Genomic DNA, 15,476 nt, shown 5'->3' on the forward strand with positions numbered 1-15,476 from the left:
AGCGGAAGAAAGGTACCGATCGTGCACGGTTGATTCTAACCGTAGAATATGTTTGCAAAACTTTCACCATTTGTTCTTCTATGCTTGAGTACTGTTACCATATTTCGTTACCTTTCCTACCTTGCTCTAGTGCATCCAGTTGATGGTCACACTCATACTGTTACGTGTTTTGTAGTTCATTTGTTACGAAATTTCGTTATATACGTTGCGCTCCTCATGCTCCTCATCTGCAGACGATTCCGTATCTTCGATGCTCGGCACCGCATCAGGCTCATTCTCGATCACCGTGTAGCTAATGAAGCGCACCGTAAAGAAGTAGAAAAATTCAACAATGCTAAGTATGCTCGCCCCGGTAAACAGGCCCAGAATTCCACCGATCGACACGACTACATCTATGCTTTCGCGTACAATTTGTCGTCGGTAACGCTGCGTGGGATGGATCATCAGCTTTAGTTTGACCGATCGCTCGTCCTTATCGTTATCGTACGCATGTCGTCCCACAAGTCGGATCTCATTCTCCGTACAGGACGGATGACAGTGGCACGGATATCCTCCCGTGTACCAAGGTTGCAGAATTCTCGTCGGTGGTGCTATCAGATTGAAGTTGTCCAGACACTGCATGCCTTCGAAATTGCATGCCGAACTGTTTTCCTTATCTTACCGTTGAGGAGAGAAGACAGACTAAACCATGTTATGATTATGTGAGTGAAGATCTACTACAACAACTTGCCTGTGAGCAGCATATTGTGATGGAAGCAATTACAGACACGAAGCTGAATCGCTTTCAAACACTCGGTAACGCAAACACTGTAGCTGTACTTCACGTAGCTTATGTTGCCCGCTGCTAGGGAAAGCTCGTCTGGAAAGAGGCATCGTCTAACGTCGATATCCACCGAACGCACGAGCGGATCGTTAACGATGTTCTGAAGGGTGATGTAAATTTTCTCCTCGTACCCTGGGCTAATTTGTCGAAATTGCAACCGTGCCAGCAAGATATGCGGGATGTCGTCCTCGTTCATTATGTGCGTCTAAGGTGCAGAAAAGAAGTTTTTGGCTGCATAAAAGCAAGTAGTGTAGCGTAACACTTACCGAAACTGCTCGGTTATAAACCAATAATAGATCTCCATCGGGATTTTCATTATCCATTTCCAAAGGCAACCAATATTTGCCATGTCTGTGAAAAGAAAGCATGGTGGCACCTTGAGACACGAATTACGCTTGTTGGGTCGTTTTCTCCTTGCTTACTTGTCAACCGTTTGTACAGAATTTAGCAAAAAGCACAATCCCAACGTCGTTTCGATGGGTTTAAAATAACGGCAACAGTCGAACGGTTTTTCGTTCCAACGGCACTCGTGGAACAGCTCGGTACAGTTAGCACGTATCATAGCAGCAACGTGATGGTAGTCATCCTTGGGGCACTTCATGCAATCCTCACAATCCTCGTACATCGCACAGTAGTTGGTTATTGCACCGACATTGTACAAGTTGTGAAAAATAATCCTCAGCAGAAAATCTTCCACGTCGTAATTGTACTCCATATCGTCGTTCTTCTTCAAATCTTCTATGAACGTTTCCAGCCGCGGGTAAGTCTGCTTCACGTACCCCATCTCGCAGACACCGACGGCAGGAAACACTACGGGATCGGTTCTGGTGTCTATGTTTTCTACCGCAATGCTGATGGTATCCTGGCGGAACAAGGCCATGTAGGCGAGTATCAGCTGCACCGCGAAAATCCAAGCGACCAGCGTGCAACCGAACCAGAAAAGGCGCTCCGTCCAGTGATACCGACGGTTGAAGATGTAACCGACACCGGCCAGTGAAGCATTGTTGCAGTAAACTACCACGATGCGATACAAAGCCCGAACCACTCGCACTAGCAGTAACATTTCGGAAAGAAAACGAATGTTACTGGCAACTGTTCTACTTTAAATGAGTTGTGAGCGATACGCCTTTGGCATAAAAAGTAGTTAAAAGTGTGCGTGAGAAGAGGGCATATTATGGGGCCAGTCGATAATTATAGCTGTTGTTAACATGAATATTACATTACGTTTAAATCATCGTAAGAAATTGAATTCTATTCGTCACCTCCTACATTTCCTTTACAGGGTTTTGTATGTCAGAATGAGCTATAATTTCGAACATTCTCTTATGCGCTCCTTATATTCTGCTCTTATTTATGCATTTCGCTCAAACTTTCGCCCTTAAATTTTGTTGGAAATTTAGTATTATTACAATGAATTTGTTAGGCAATGTTCTGTATTCTGATCTATAAAACTATGTATCAATTTGGTATTTAATGTTAAATTTAGTATTTAGCTCAACAAGTATTTTAGATCGATAAATAGTCGTTTGATATCGTTCGATTGCATGCAAGACTTCTATTTGCGTATTTGATAACTCCACTTTAATGCAAAATATCTGTAAGAAATCGTGTATTAATGATAAACTTTCGCAACCTTTCAGCTGATCGAGACAGAGTACCACCGGATATGGCTACACTACATGCGGAATTTACGTACTTCTACTATCCTGGAGACTTTGTATTTCCGTGTACGTATTCTAAATATATTTATATAACGATTTTAACGAGACCTACAGTCATAGGTATTTATTTGTATTTTCCTCCTACAGTACCACCCTCGAAAGCGTTCGTTCACATCAACCCCGTACAAGTGCACTTCCACCTGGACAGTCTTCTATGGCTGAGCTCGTTCATACTGAACCTGCACGAGAGCCTTCTGCGCACGAACAACGTCACGAGCGGCCTCAACTCCCCGTCCACCCCTTCCAGCGCGTCGGACACCGAACAGCAGCCCAACATAATGTACATGGACGTGAAGGTGGAATGTATCATGCCGCGGTTAATATTTGAAGCCGCACCGGGCGCACCCCAGCAACGTGATCGACCAAAGGCAATGCACGTGGAGGTTTCCCGCTTTGCGCTGACCAACATCCGTGAGACGGGTTCGTCACGGGCGGATCTTGCCCAAGCGATATCGTCGCTGCAGGAGGGTAGCCTAGTGTTCGGTTCCGGATTTCCTTCGAAACCGGGCGATTTGTGCATCGTTACCGATCGGATACTGTCCCACATAGCGGCAACGGATGTGGGCGGTGGTTTGAACGGTGCGGTGCTAAACGGAGGCGATGGGCTACAGTCGGCTTTCAGTAATCTTACGCGTTACGCGACGTGGCGGGAACCGCGGGATGTATGGTGCTTGAAGCTGGATCCGGTTTGGGTGGAGTTTTACGGCGCTCGTTCGATCGGCCCAAGCCGAGCGATTCCATTTGTCGATGCGGTACCGGTAACAATTTGGTTGCATGGGCGCTCGGATGAAATACCCGAACTAATCGCACCGGAAACCATTGTTGGTGGTGCAGAGCGAAGCGATGGTGGCAAGCGCATTCACAATAGCAATATTTCCATTTCGAACAAATCGAGCGAAAGCAGTCTCGTCCTGTCCGTTAACAGTTTAAAACAATCACTAGATTTAGAGTCAACGCCACTCGGTAGCAGCTACTGGAGTGGGCCCGGCGGTACGGTGATGGATGATGAAAAGCGCAAACGTTTTTCTACCGCTTCTGTACAGGGGTCCGAAGCGAGAACCCAACCGCAACTACCCACAGCATTCCCATCGGTCGAGGCGGACAGTGAGACGGACAATCGGACGGCCGATCTGCATGTCATCGCCCACGTTTCCAACCTAGTTAGTGTTCAAATCGATCATTATCAGTATCTGTTTTTGCTTCGGTTGGCCGAAGAGTTGACCGAGCTGGCCACCTTTCTATCGCTGGATTCGAAGCGTATTTTGCAAGCGGTAAGTAAGAATGAAACCAAAAAACCCCAACTAATTTTCGAGTTCGCTTCATCTTGCTTGTTTGCGTCTTTCAGGCAAATACGGAAAAATCGATTATTGTTGGCTGTGTGATACCGCAGGTGGAAGTTTCGCTCGTGATGCCTTCCCAAACACCCGGCAAAGAGTCTAGCGGAGGTGACGGTGAAAGCGTATTACCAGACTCGGCCAGTTTAGGTAAAACACGCGTGGTTTAACTATTTTTGTTTTTTCTGTAGCATTGTAGGGGTTAGGATTTTTGTTTCGATGAACATATTATCCGTCTGTTAAATCCATCCTTTTCCCGCTTTAGGTTCAGGGTGGCCAAATTCGATGGACCAAACAAGAAATTCTAACATTTTTAGCAGTACCGAATGTCCCTCCCCAATCGCAACAGAACCACCGGTGGAAGTACATCACATTTCCAATCCCAATACCCACGGGTACGGATAGTACTTGAGTTTTTCTTTTAATGGCTCTCAACCATTTCCTAAACTTACGTCCTGCTTCTACTTCACAGACACAATGTACAGATACAAAGTATACCGACAACTTCCTCCACGTCGGGCGTTGCCTCGGTTGAAACGCCATCCTCTTCTTCGGTCATTGTAACTGCTCGTACGGTCGGATCCGCGAATGTAGCGATCCCGATTCAGGGTCAGCAAGTTGTAGTGCAGCCACAATCGAAGGCGCGCAATTCTACCACCGACTCATCATTCTCGAAGGATATCAACTCTGGTCTCAGCTCCATGAAGAAGGGCTTCTCGCATCTGATGACCTCGATCGATTCCGCGCTCAAGACAAACACGTCGGACGACATCAGCGATACGCTATCGGTACAGTCGGATCTAAGCTCCGATTCGGAACTGCAGCGTGTCCTGGAGGATACGGAAAAGACGACCGATTGCTTGGACGCCATGTTTAAGTTGTATCCGTTTGGGCAGGAAAGCACAATCAAAATGGCTCCGATTGAGGTGGCCAGCGAGGTGTGCGAAGATCCGTTCCTGACAAACATGTCCTCTCCGTCCGATCCGTCCGAAAGCAGCAGTCTTAAGCGACGAGACATTGTATCAATGGTGACGTTTAGGTAAGTTGTCGGTTTCAAACATGGGATACGTAAGCTGCTGGTGTACGGGGTTTATTTCAAGCATAACTTATTTGCTAATCGTATCCAGATTGACCACCGTGGAGGTGATTCGCCAAAATGTTGGAAATGGATCGTCACTCCGGTTGCAAGTATCCGCAATAAGCTGTGATGAATGTGGAGCGATACCGTGGGACGAATTTCAGGTAGGTTTATTTGTTCCGGTGATGGTAGTATAGAACAATTCGTTCACAACTCCTCAAAATAATCACTAAAAACACGTACCAGAACACAACGATCTTTCTAGCGAAACACAATTCTCCTTTCTCTTTCTGTCTATATCTCTCAATCTAATTTTCCCTTATCGATCGTTTCGATTTGTCTCTGTATCTTTTGTTTTTATGTCATGTATTTTTTCCACTAATATTACTCATGATAGCAATGATATATGGCGGTTCCTCAACTGCAACGCAACGTTGTTTTATCTTTCGGTGTCTATTTATTGAATACTCCCGCATTCGTATTTGTTAAGCGTAAGCGATGATTTTAGACTGCCACGAATATTGGATGGTGGAAGAGGTTTAACGGATATTTAAGGAACGGAGGTTTAAGAGGATATTTGATTGTAAAGATCGTCAGTTTGTAATATGATACATGTAATATAACATGCAATTTCTTCAATTCAGTTTATAATTTTTTCCATTAATCTATTTCCATCTACCAGGCGTCTCCATCAGAGGCAAACAAAAGACTAGGCGTCTCCATGTCTAGAATGAATCTTTTTGTTTTTTTATTTATTCAGGGACGGCCAGGCCGTATTGCTTGTGAATCTTTTTTTTTGTAATTGTAATAAAATAATATTTTTATTGAGTTGAAAGATATTTTTTATTAACGGAAGAAGCCTTTCCTCTAAGTGGTAACGTTTAATATTTCTCAAACACACAATCTTTTATCCCGTAATTTGTTCCGAACTGCCCACTGTGCAATTGTTTCGTTGTGAAACAGTCTCTGTACATAAAAATCCCCAAAAACTATCTGTCCTGCTGTGCTAAATGTTTTGCGACTCCAGAATTTGATAGTTTATCGCATAACGCGCTATAATAATTGACGGTTCAAATTTAAACGCGAAACATGTGGTGTTGTGCTACAATGTGCTACAGCATCCAGTATCGACGGAAATGTTTCGTACGCTGTGTGTTCCCGTTTTTTTTTGTTATCTCCTCTATACATTGCTACGCCTTTACCTAATCGAGTGAACAATTTGGCATGTTTTGTTTTATAAATTTTATCTACAACTTACGATATAATCCATAAACGCACCAATTTCCTTTCTCTTGTCGTATTTATTCTTTCCTTTTCCTTCTCGCACTACACGCCTCTTTTGCGTATAGTTTCGTTTATCCCAATTTGCATTTCATTTCGTTTCCTACGTCACGTCCTTTCTCTACTCGTGCTAGCTAATATATTTATATCTATACTAAAAATACTAAATAATCTTACAGTTTCTAACCATATTTATGCGCTATATATACATATACTCAAACTATCCAAGTGTTAATGTTGTTGAAACTTTTTTCTTTTCTTTTTTCTTTTTTTGCATGCTTACTCTATCATCTCTATCTTGTATAACAAAAAAAAATAATCAAACGATAACAACCGACGATCAAACCCGAAACAACCCATAAAAAACAAACAAACGGTGCCAATAATCAAAATAATATACACACACATACACAACACTGCAATTATGTGAAACTTGCGCATCCGCTGACAACAATTGATATGGACATTATTGTACGATCTCATTTTGGGATGGATTCGCTTTACAAAATGCTTGCGTTTGTTACAAACGGGTTGTGTTTCGAATTGTAACTGTTCAATCTTATTGCATTCATTGTACAATTTACTTACACGTTTGATATCGTTGCCGTTCGCTCTGTGACTCCTGGTGGGGTTCCTGATGTGAATGTTTTGTACGTTACTATTCTTACCACATGCTGTTATCCAATTGATGCTGTTAATATGCGGACGATTTCTTTATTGGTACCGGTGGACACTCTGTGCTACATAACAAACTCTGTTCGTGATGGTTGTGGACATACAAATATCGATGTATTTTTCCTGTGGTGTGCGTGTGTCTGTGTGTTTGTGTTGTGTATGTATGTTGTTTCCATACAATGTAATCAACCCAAAAATCGTTGCACTGCCATCAAACGAAATGCTCACTTGTCGCTGACCATATACACATTACACGCCACATTATAAAGGGTGGCCACCGTAAGAGCAAGGTATCTATATTTGTTCAACCAGTAATTTTACGTGTTAAGTTTATGTTACCAAATGTTTATCATTTAAAAGTGTATGAATTATGTTGTGTTTGTTTTTGTTGGTTTTTTGATATTTTTTAACATACGCCGTATTGCGCGTACGCAAACAGTATTAATGCTGCTGAGTTGTAGTGATGGAAAGAGAGATCCCTTTATTTTTCATTTGAAAAACATTCTTGGCCCTTTTGTGGACACTGCTAGTTACGGAATGTTCATATTTACACGGAGAAAAGGAAGCATGCTTGTGGATTCCTTTGTCGTTTATGTGTGCTAGCATCAACTCCCAATAGTTTTTTTTTCCACTGTACCAGAAATGATGTACTTCTGTTTGTCTTTTATATGAAATTGAATTGTATCTCCCTGTGTACATGAAATTGTTTGTTAATGTTGAAAATTACAAATTAAACCTCGACTAACCAACACGATTTGAAGGATAACAGCTTCGTCCTCATTTCCAAGCCTTACACTGAACCAGCACAGACAATATCACAACGTATCGCATCTGCTTGGATTCGATCTTGATTGCTTGTGATGCCCATGCTTAAAAACGCTCTAGTTTAGTATCATTGTTGACTAATAGTATTGCTAGTTGCAGGAAAAAATGGTTTAGCTTTGGTAGCTATTACTATAAACATATTCAGCAGTGAACTAAAAAGTAAAATGCTTAGCAAATATGCATTATAACCGCAACACAATGTAAGAGCTCTCGTTCACACACAGAAAGGCTTGTGAAGGGTTCAGAGCAAGTCAGTTTTACGAGAAGGATTTAATGCTTTTACTACTTCAAAATTCATTCCCTCTTTCAAAGGCATCCTTATGACAGGTCTCAGCATTGTTTCTAGGTACTTTATACATTGTTCAAGATTGTTAATCGATTGTAGATTTAGATCATTTTGTATATATTAATAATTAGTTTTAAAGATATCAAGATGAAAGATGGGAATGAATCGTTAGGTTGTAATTGCGATGTGTTAACAGCGTTCAAATCTGTAAACCCCTGTCACACAGTATGGCGAGTTCCCACTCGTACGATAGGATAGTGCAGTTGCATGTGTTTATCCCATTTTCTTCCGTAATCCAGCTGGCTTCTGCTCATAAATTGCCCTCGATCGATAAATGTCTATCACCCATACTTGTGTCTACTCGATCAAGCACTCCAAGAATGTTATATCTCACACCTAACTTTGTGTTCAGTATAGCAGGAGCGATTTGTTTTTAGAATAGTATTTTACCATTCCTTTTCCTTGTTCGTTAATCTCTCTTTCTTCTACGATGTATCTCTATTCTTCTCCGTTTTCTACACACATTTGCTCTCTTTCTCTTCACTTTAACTTTCTATTGTGTGTCTTTCATTTTGCGCCATTGATACGTTTGATGCTTTTCGTTATAAATTTTTAAATTATATCTACAATTCTTTTTCACAAATCATTCTTTCTAGATTACACTTGCAAACCATTTTCTTTTAATCTGCAATGAAAAAAAACCGAAAAAAAAACAAATATGTTACACATAATGTTAATAGTTTAATTTTCTTTTCCTTTTTTTTCTTTTCCCTATTTCCAATTTTCACTTGCTCAAATGTGATAAAAACAACAATACATCTACGTTTTTCGCTTTTCTGAAAATTGTAAATTGGTAATATTTCAATTATATTGGAAAACATAACCATATTTACGGTATGCGTTACGCTAAATTTACTACCGTACGAATAACCACGGCTCGATGATCGGTTTCTAATCAAATTAATCGGCTCCAATCATACGGTGTATCTTGTACGTTTACGAAAATACGAAAATACGTAAATTTGAACCACCCACTCACACAGACCAAGTTCGGAACTAGATGTAGAGCATGGAACATTGCACCGCATAATCCGGAAGCACCGCCTTGTGTTGCGATTAGATTAGAGGAAGAGCTCACCCTGCCGGCTGATTCGTGCAAAATTACTGACAAGAAGACTATCCTGAGGTAATGAAGCAATAGATTTAATTGGTCGGGGAATATGAACGGGTCGACATTGCGGGGTTCAAAGCGAATGTGGTTGACAGTGATCTTTCCCGTATTTCCACACTCTCGCAAGGGTTTCCCGGTATGGTTTGTTTATTGTGTAACATTTCTTTTTCCGTACGGCTTGCCGTTTCCCCGATCATCTTTAGCTGGTTTAAGCGCAAGCTGAACGTGGAGGTAAAAGATATCGATCTGCAGCTGTCGATGAGCACCGTCGTGGGTTTGGGAGATCTGGCTGAGGATGAAATGATACCGACACCGATACCGATGGAGGTGATGGTGGAGAATGTGAAGGTCAATCTGATTGAGGATCGGCCGCCGGTGAACATTACCTCGCCCGGTTCGTTGCCCGTAAATTTAGCCATCGGACGGGTGCTGCTGACTCGCGACGAAGCGGGTGTGTTCTACGTGCAACCTACGTTCGGTAGCAAAGCGGACGACAGCGTGGACGGTGGCAAACGGAAGCTGATTCGTTCCGACACCGAGGTTAAGCGCGAACGCGATCGTGAGGTAAAATCCCTGCACCTGGTGCTGCAGCAGCTGAAACAGGACAATGACAGCCTAAAGAAACAACTGACTGACAATGAGCGAACGTCGGAAAGCAATAGGTGAGCGTTTGCGGTTGCATGGTAAACTTTAAGCACAGCTAATTTCATCATCATTATCTCATCTTTGCTGTAGGATGAAAGTGCGACAGGAGAACGAAGTACTGAGAAACTACCTGAAAGCTGCCCAGGATGATATCACTACACTGCTTGACGAGAAGCGCACCTTAATGGCGACGATCAAGTCGCTACAGGATCAACTGACTTCGTTGAGTGACGTGCAGCTGGGTCAGCAGGACGGCAAAAGATAGCATAACTGCATGGACTGTATACAGTGCTGCGGCGAAAATCCATTCTAAACCGGTGCCGGCATCGTGCCCGGTCGGTGTGGAGTGTAGACTCTTTGAAGAAGGCAACGGGAATGACCATCTGCCTCGATGCGCCTTCTTTAGAGTACTAAATATAAGGTGGTAAAGTAAATGGTGGATTTTAGTCAACAAGCAAGACCGGACAACGTCTATTGTAGTTTGTTCCAGCTTTTCACGTCTTTAGGTTCCTATTCTGGGCTAGTTAGGAATTGCTCCAAAGGGACAATGTTTTATCATGTTACTGTTTCTGTTTGTGGGTTATATTTGAATGGAGGAATTAAATGTTATGTGAGTGGTATTGGTCGTTTAAATTTGATTGGCACACACACAGAAACTCGAATGAAGGAATGCTATTTTAACACCAGGCAATAACACGAATGTAATTGTACGTTAGGCCGTGCTAGCTAGTCTGCATCATCATACTTTACCCCACCGTTGTAGCATGTATGAGTAAACAGTCTCAATGATGGATGAACCGTCTACATATAAGTGATCATGATCACCATTCTTTTATCAAAGTCCTTAAAGTATGCTTAAAAAGTATTCGGTGAAAAACGGTTGTTATTCTGTTTATTATTATTGATTTTGATTTGTTACGAAACGGAGAAAAAACCAAATGCCAATGCGTTATTGCCATGAATTGAATGAATTCGTTTTAAAAGTGTTCAACCAAAATACAGCAAAAGGAAAGGTAATATACGCATTGTACATTGTGTGATGCACAACAAATCGCAACTTGCTAGCAATAACAAATACTGTGCGTGCGTGTAAAAGCTATGCTTTACCGAGCAATAGGGAACGACGAGAAGGCACTTGGTAGGTGAAATTTGTTGTCTTACTTAAACACCCATTCCTTCCAAAACACGTTGTGAGATATAATGCACTACTACCGTTACATTCTTCTTTAGCAATAGCGTGAAATAGGGAAACGATTCAGCCAAGATTGTGTGTGATATTAATTTTACCTGCCCTTTGTTTTGCTATCGTATGTCCCGTACTAATCTAAGGCCAGCTTTAAACAGAAATGAAGCTGTTTGAATATCCGTGTTGAGACAACAGAAGCGTTGTGTAGGATAGTTAACCATTTTCCGTACAAGCGGGGACAAACATGAGAACAGTCAACATAAATACATATATTTAGGGTAGGATTTCGCAATACACAAACAAATGGTGCGGGGACGTTTAAGGTAATGTTGTTCCGTTCGCGGTTAATGTTCAGTACAGTGTTAGGGAAATGGTAACAATGCAAACAGTGCTAGTTTGTGTAAGTGATATGATGATGCAACTATTCCCTCAAAAGTGCAACTGTGCATGGATGAGTGACAGGTTTTAGTTAACTTTTTCTCTCGTGATACACGATCAACCCTTATCCTCTCGTTAGCTAGTTCGTTGTACAAAAGGATGGTATGTGTGGATATATTTTGAAGTACCAGATCGGAACGAATTATACAAAGCAGACAGGCACTAGAATAGGAATGAACCAAATATATTATACACGCGCGACATACAAGGGAGTAGATGCAAAATGGGATAGGGTTGTCAGGTGTGTTCGCCCTATTCGCCATTAAAAAAATTATAATCGTTTTCATATTGTTCAATGAAGGCAAGTGACCGATTGTACGAACCGAGCAGCAACTTAGAGCGCTTGCATACAGGAGTTGGAGGTTAGGCAAACATTGTTTATCTCACGGTGAGCTCAGTACTTTGATGGATGAACTTAACGATCAGTTAGATGTTCCACACACAGATGACACCATGTTATTTCATAAACTAGAACGGAGATAGATTAGACTGAACAACTACGGGATATACTTATCTCATAACGTAGAAGAGATTATGGTTGTCTATTCGGAAGGATTCAAGAAACAATGAGCAGGACTCCCCTAGACTAGACTTTATGGTGCTCCTTGGGGAGCTCACCAGGTTAGTTAGAATAACAACGATGGGTGGCCGGACGAATAGTGATCACTATCTTCAAGGTCTTTTGATACCACGAATGGTCTGTTTATCTAAAAAGAAGAACCCCCCTATACATCGTGGTGCTAGTAAGGACTTTTAAACTCTGCCAACCAGTCACGGCACGGCTGAGAAGCTGAAGACTTTATCGAACAATCAGAGTTAGACCTCATACCTTGGGGACATTGATTTCGAAGTTATGTAGATGTGAACGCATACTTCGGTGAAACACGCCCCAATGTACACTCCTGTAGCAGGTCAAGATCGCAAAGCGGTTGCAGTGTCCCATACGTACATTCTTCTGTAGTTTCTTTATCATTTCTGTAAACAAAAGAAAAAACCCCTTTATAAATGATATTGAGCATTGATTGATTGCACGTTCAAACGGATGCGCACGGCACTACGGAAGGACGACAACGGGCACGGAAAGACTTCGAGAAATAACTTGTGCTTAAATGCGTACACTAAACATACATCATACATTTACACTATCGGTCATAAGAAAAGGTGAATTGTTTAAGGCAATATGTAAGAAAAGAGGAAAAAAACATGTGATTAGTGTGGAGGAAAATGGCATCAATATACATAAACGTTCGTGTTCATACGAGGAAACCCGGATATCATCCGGTACATTATTCTGACCATCCCGGTTTGCAAACCTCCCGCATTAAAGCACCATAATGGAGGATCGTAATTCTTTCTTTCCGAAGCAAACATTCCCCAACCCACGTACACCGAATTGTAAGACCTTTTAAACTACCGAAAACTCACCACATGTATGCACACGCATCACACGTACACACCGAGAGCAGGAAATGTCGAACATGGCTGGCAGGCGTAACACCCAGAAAAGTGTTACATAATAGAAACATATTTACCGATTATAACAGTTACCTATCTATTGGATTCAATAAAGAAAACACACACACACACGGAAACCCAACGAAACATTCGTGAAGAGATGGTTGCTGCGCTGCAATAGAAAGAAATAAGGGGAAGAACGATGTAGTGGATACACCATGAGAATGATACCGAACGATCGGTTGTTGTCAGTAGACTGCTTGGGTCCACATTATGTGGCTGCTTGGGTTTACATTATGTTCGGACTACTTTGATAATTTATTATTCATGAACACATTGCAGTCGGTAAGAACACGAACCTAATGCACATTACATGCTGCAAAATGGTGGACGCGTAAATAATTAATCCAGAACATCATGCGCCATTTTAAGCCGTTAACCGTTCCTCGGCTGCAGCAGATAACGGTTGACGATGACGGTGGCAAGAGCGTTCCGTGTGCTGTATCGCATTCTGGTTGACTATTGTTCTAACTGCTCCCTGGCCGGTGTTGGGTACATCTCGAACCGCAAATACCACTGGACGGAGCGATTGTTCTGGATGGCATGTGTACTGTTCGCGTGGACCGGTTCTTACATGCTGATCAAAACGTACATGGAACTGTTCCGCAAGGATGCGGTCAGCATTGTGGTGGAGAATCTCGATCCACGCAAAGACATCACCAGCTTTCCCTCGGTGGGCGTTTGCGAGATGGGCTACACCAAGCAACAGTACGATGCGTTACAGCAGGTGATCGATGGGTTTCGGACGAGCGAAGAGATGGATTACAACTACGATGTGGAGGAATTTATGCTACGCCTGATCTATCACAATCTGTACAATTATGGTTCGATCAAGTCGTACTGTGCGATGTACAAGGACTGTGACGACTGTGTCAAGTGCCCGGTGGATGGATATCCACGGTTTTCCGTGGCGGTCCGTGCAAACTGTTCGCAGCTGTTCGACGAGTGCCGTTGGAACGGGGAAGTGTTTGACTGCTGCCGCTACTTTCGCCCAATACAGACGACGATGGGTTCGTGCTTTCTGCTGAACTCCATCCAGACGGTCAATAAGTATTGGATCGATCCATGGTGAGGCTTTACTGTTATGTACAATTATATTAAATCATATGCTTTATTTCTTCAGATACGGCCCACAATGGTTACGCATGGATATGAGTATGGGATCTCCTAAAGGGGAGCTACTGCTAAACTTCAGTCGAGCAACAACGGTCATATCGATCCCGTTCCTTAGTTTGCTATACGTAACGTAAATCTTCACTTTTAGGCATACGTCCAGAACCAAGAAGACATTCCGCACATGCTACTAACGACGCTCCAGTTCAACCAAATGCCGGAAGGATACGCGGGAAAGATCTTCATCACCGTACAGAACATTGCGAACGATCCGCTAGTACGAACGGTCGGCAAAGATGTCCGCCGTTGCGTTTTCCCGGACGAGGACACCGATACGCGGTACGCCAAGTACAGCTACAGTGTGTGTGTCACGGAATGTCTAAAGACGGCACAGATAAAAACGTGTAACTGCTGCCATCACAACATGCTGCTGGGAAGTATGGATACCGAAATTCCAAATACCGAATGTGCCCATGTGCTTCATTGCTGGATCTTACCATATCTTACAGAGTACGACAAGAGCCCGGTTTGCGGTTACGATGGGCTCAACTGTCTCGACCAGCGCGATCTGATGTTTCCCCAGACGACCATCATGCAACCGTGGCGCACGAATGGGCTCGTGTGCGATTGCTTCCCGTCCTGCACCGAGCATGAGATACGCATCATTGGGCGCGAATCGGACATGGAGCGTCGCACCGGCCGGTCGGTACTGATCAAAATAATGGGCCTACCATCGCAACGCTACCGGCGACAGATTGTGCGCGAAAACGTCGATGTCGTCGTATCGATCGGTGGAATTTTGGGCCTCTTTACTGGTGCGAGTATTTTAAGTTTGGTCGAGTTTATCTATTTCTTTACCGTGCGCTTCGGATCGTACGTGGTGATCGAGATTAAGGAGGAAGAACACGTCGCGGTCGCTGATAGTGAGTCGTATGAAAATGAGTTTTAAGGAAAACACCCAACTATACGCTAGGGGATGAGAAGGTTTTACCATTTGCAATATTGGATTTTATTTTCCATAGATGTTGTATTGTTAAGGTAATGAACATGGCCTTAGTCGAGGTTTTAATTGAAATTTACTTGAACGAATTCATCAGTCGTATCACATTGTTCGGTACCATTTCACATGACAATCTCAAAGTCACGTAATAAATACAAGCAGCTTTTTAAATTTTTCATTAACAACTCTAATAAAACAATGAAATATATCAAGAACTTATGTCACGCAAGACTACTTCTGCTTCGTCCAGTACGCAACTCCCTTCAAGCCGTAGTAGTAACTCCTATAAGGAAAGAAATTCCAATCACCATTGCTTTTCCACCTGCCGAACCGTAGTCCAACTACGTGGAAAACTGTAAAACAGGTCAACACCGTTGGCGGTTAC

General features: G+C 42.6%; 2 protein-coding genes across 2 annotated transcripts in view; both read left to right on the plus strand.

The window, feature by feature from the left end:
- Window positions 1-13,059, plus strand: part of LOC128301315 (bridge-like lipid transfer protein family member 3B) — a 28,484-nt gene extending 15,425 nt beyond the window's left edge. Inside the window, exons 6-15 of the mRNA XM_053037722.1 lie at window positions 2,464-2,550; window positions 2,632-3,815; window positions 3,890-4,028; window positions 4,144-4,273; window positions 4,351-4,917; window positions 5,006-5,120; window positions 7,182-7,202; window positions 9,067-9,209; window positions 9,398-9,856; window positions 9,930-13,059. Of these exons, the coding sequence (XP_052893682.1) occupies window positions 2,464-2,550; window positions 2,632-3,815; window positions 3,890-4,028; window positions 4,144-4,273; window positions 4,351-4,917; window positions 5,006-5,120; window positions 7,182-7,202; window positions 9,067-9,209; window positions 9,398-9,856; window positions 9,930-10,104 (3,020 nt within the window). The 3' untranslated portion in view covers window positions 10,105-13,059. The remainder of the gene's footprint in view (window positions 1-2,463; window positions 2,551-2,631; window positions 3,816-3,889; window positions 4,029-4,143; window positions 4,274-4,350; window positions 4,918-5,005; window positions 5,121-7,181; window positions 7,203-9,066; window positions 9,210-9,397; window positions 9,857-9,929) is intronic.
- A 331-nt stretch (window positions 13,060-13,390) lies between these two features.
- On the plus strand, window positions 13,391-15,040 carry LOC128300680 (sodium channel protein Nach). The gene is made up of 4 exons (XM_053036835.1): window positions 13,391-14,028; window positions 14,102-14,186; window positions 14,243-14,528; window positions 14,601-15,040. The coding sequence occupies exons 1-4, from the start codon at window positions 13,391-13,393 to the stop codon at window positions 15,038-15,040; spliced, it is 1,449 nt and encodes a 482-aa protein (XP_052892795.1).
- The last annotated feature ends 436 nt before the right edge of the window (window positions 15,041-15,476 follow it).

Source organism: Anopheles moucheti, chromosome 3 (assembly GCF_943734755.1).
Source record: "Anopheles moucheti chromosome 3, idAnoMoucSN_F20_07, whole genome shotgun sequence".
Taxonomy (NCBI): Eukaryota; Metazoa; Arthropoda; class Insecta; order Diptera; family Culicidae; genus Anopheles; species Anopheles moucheti.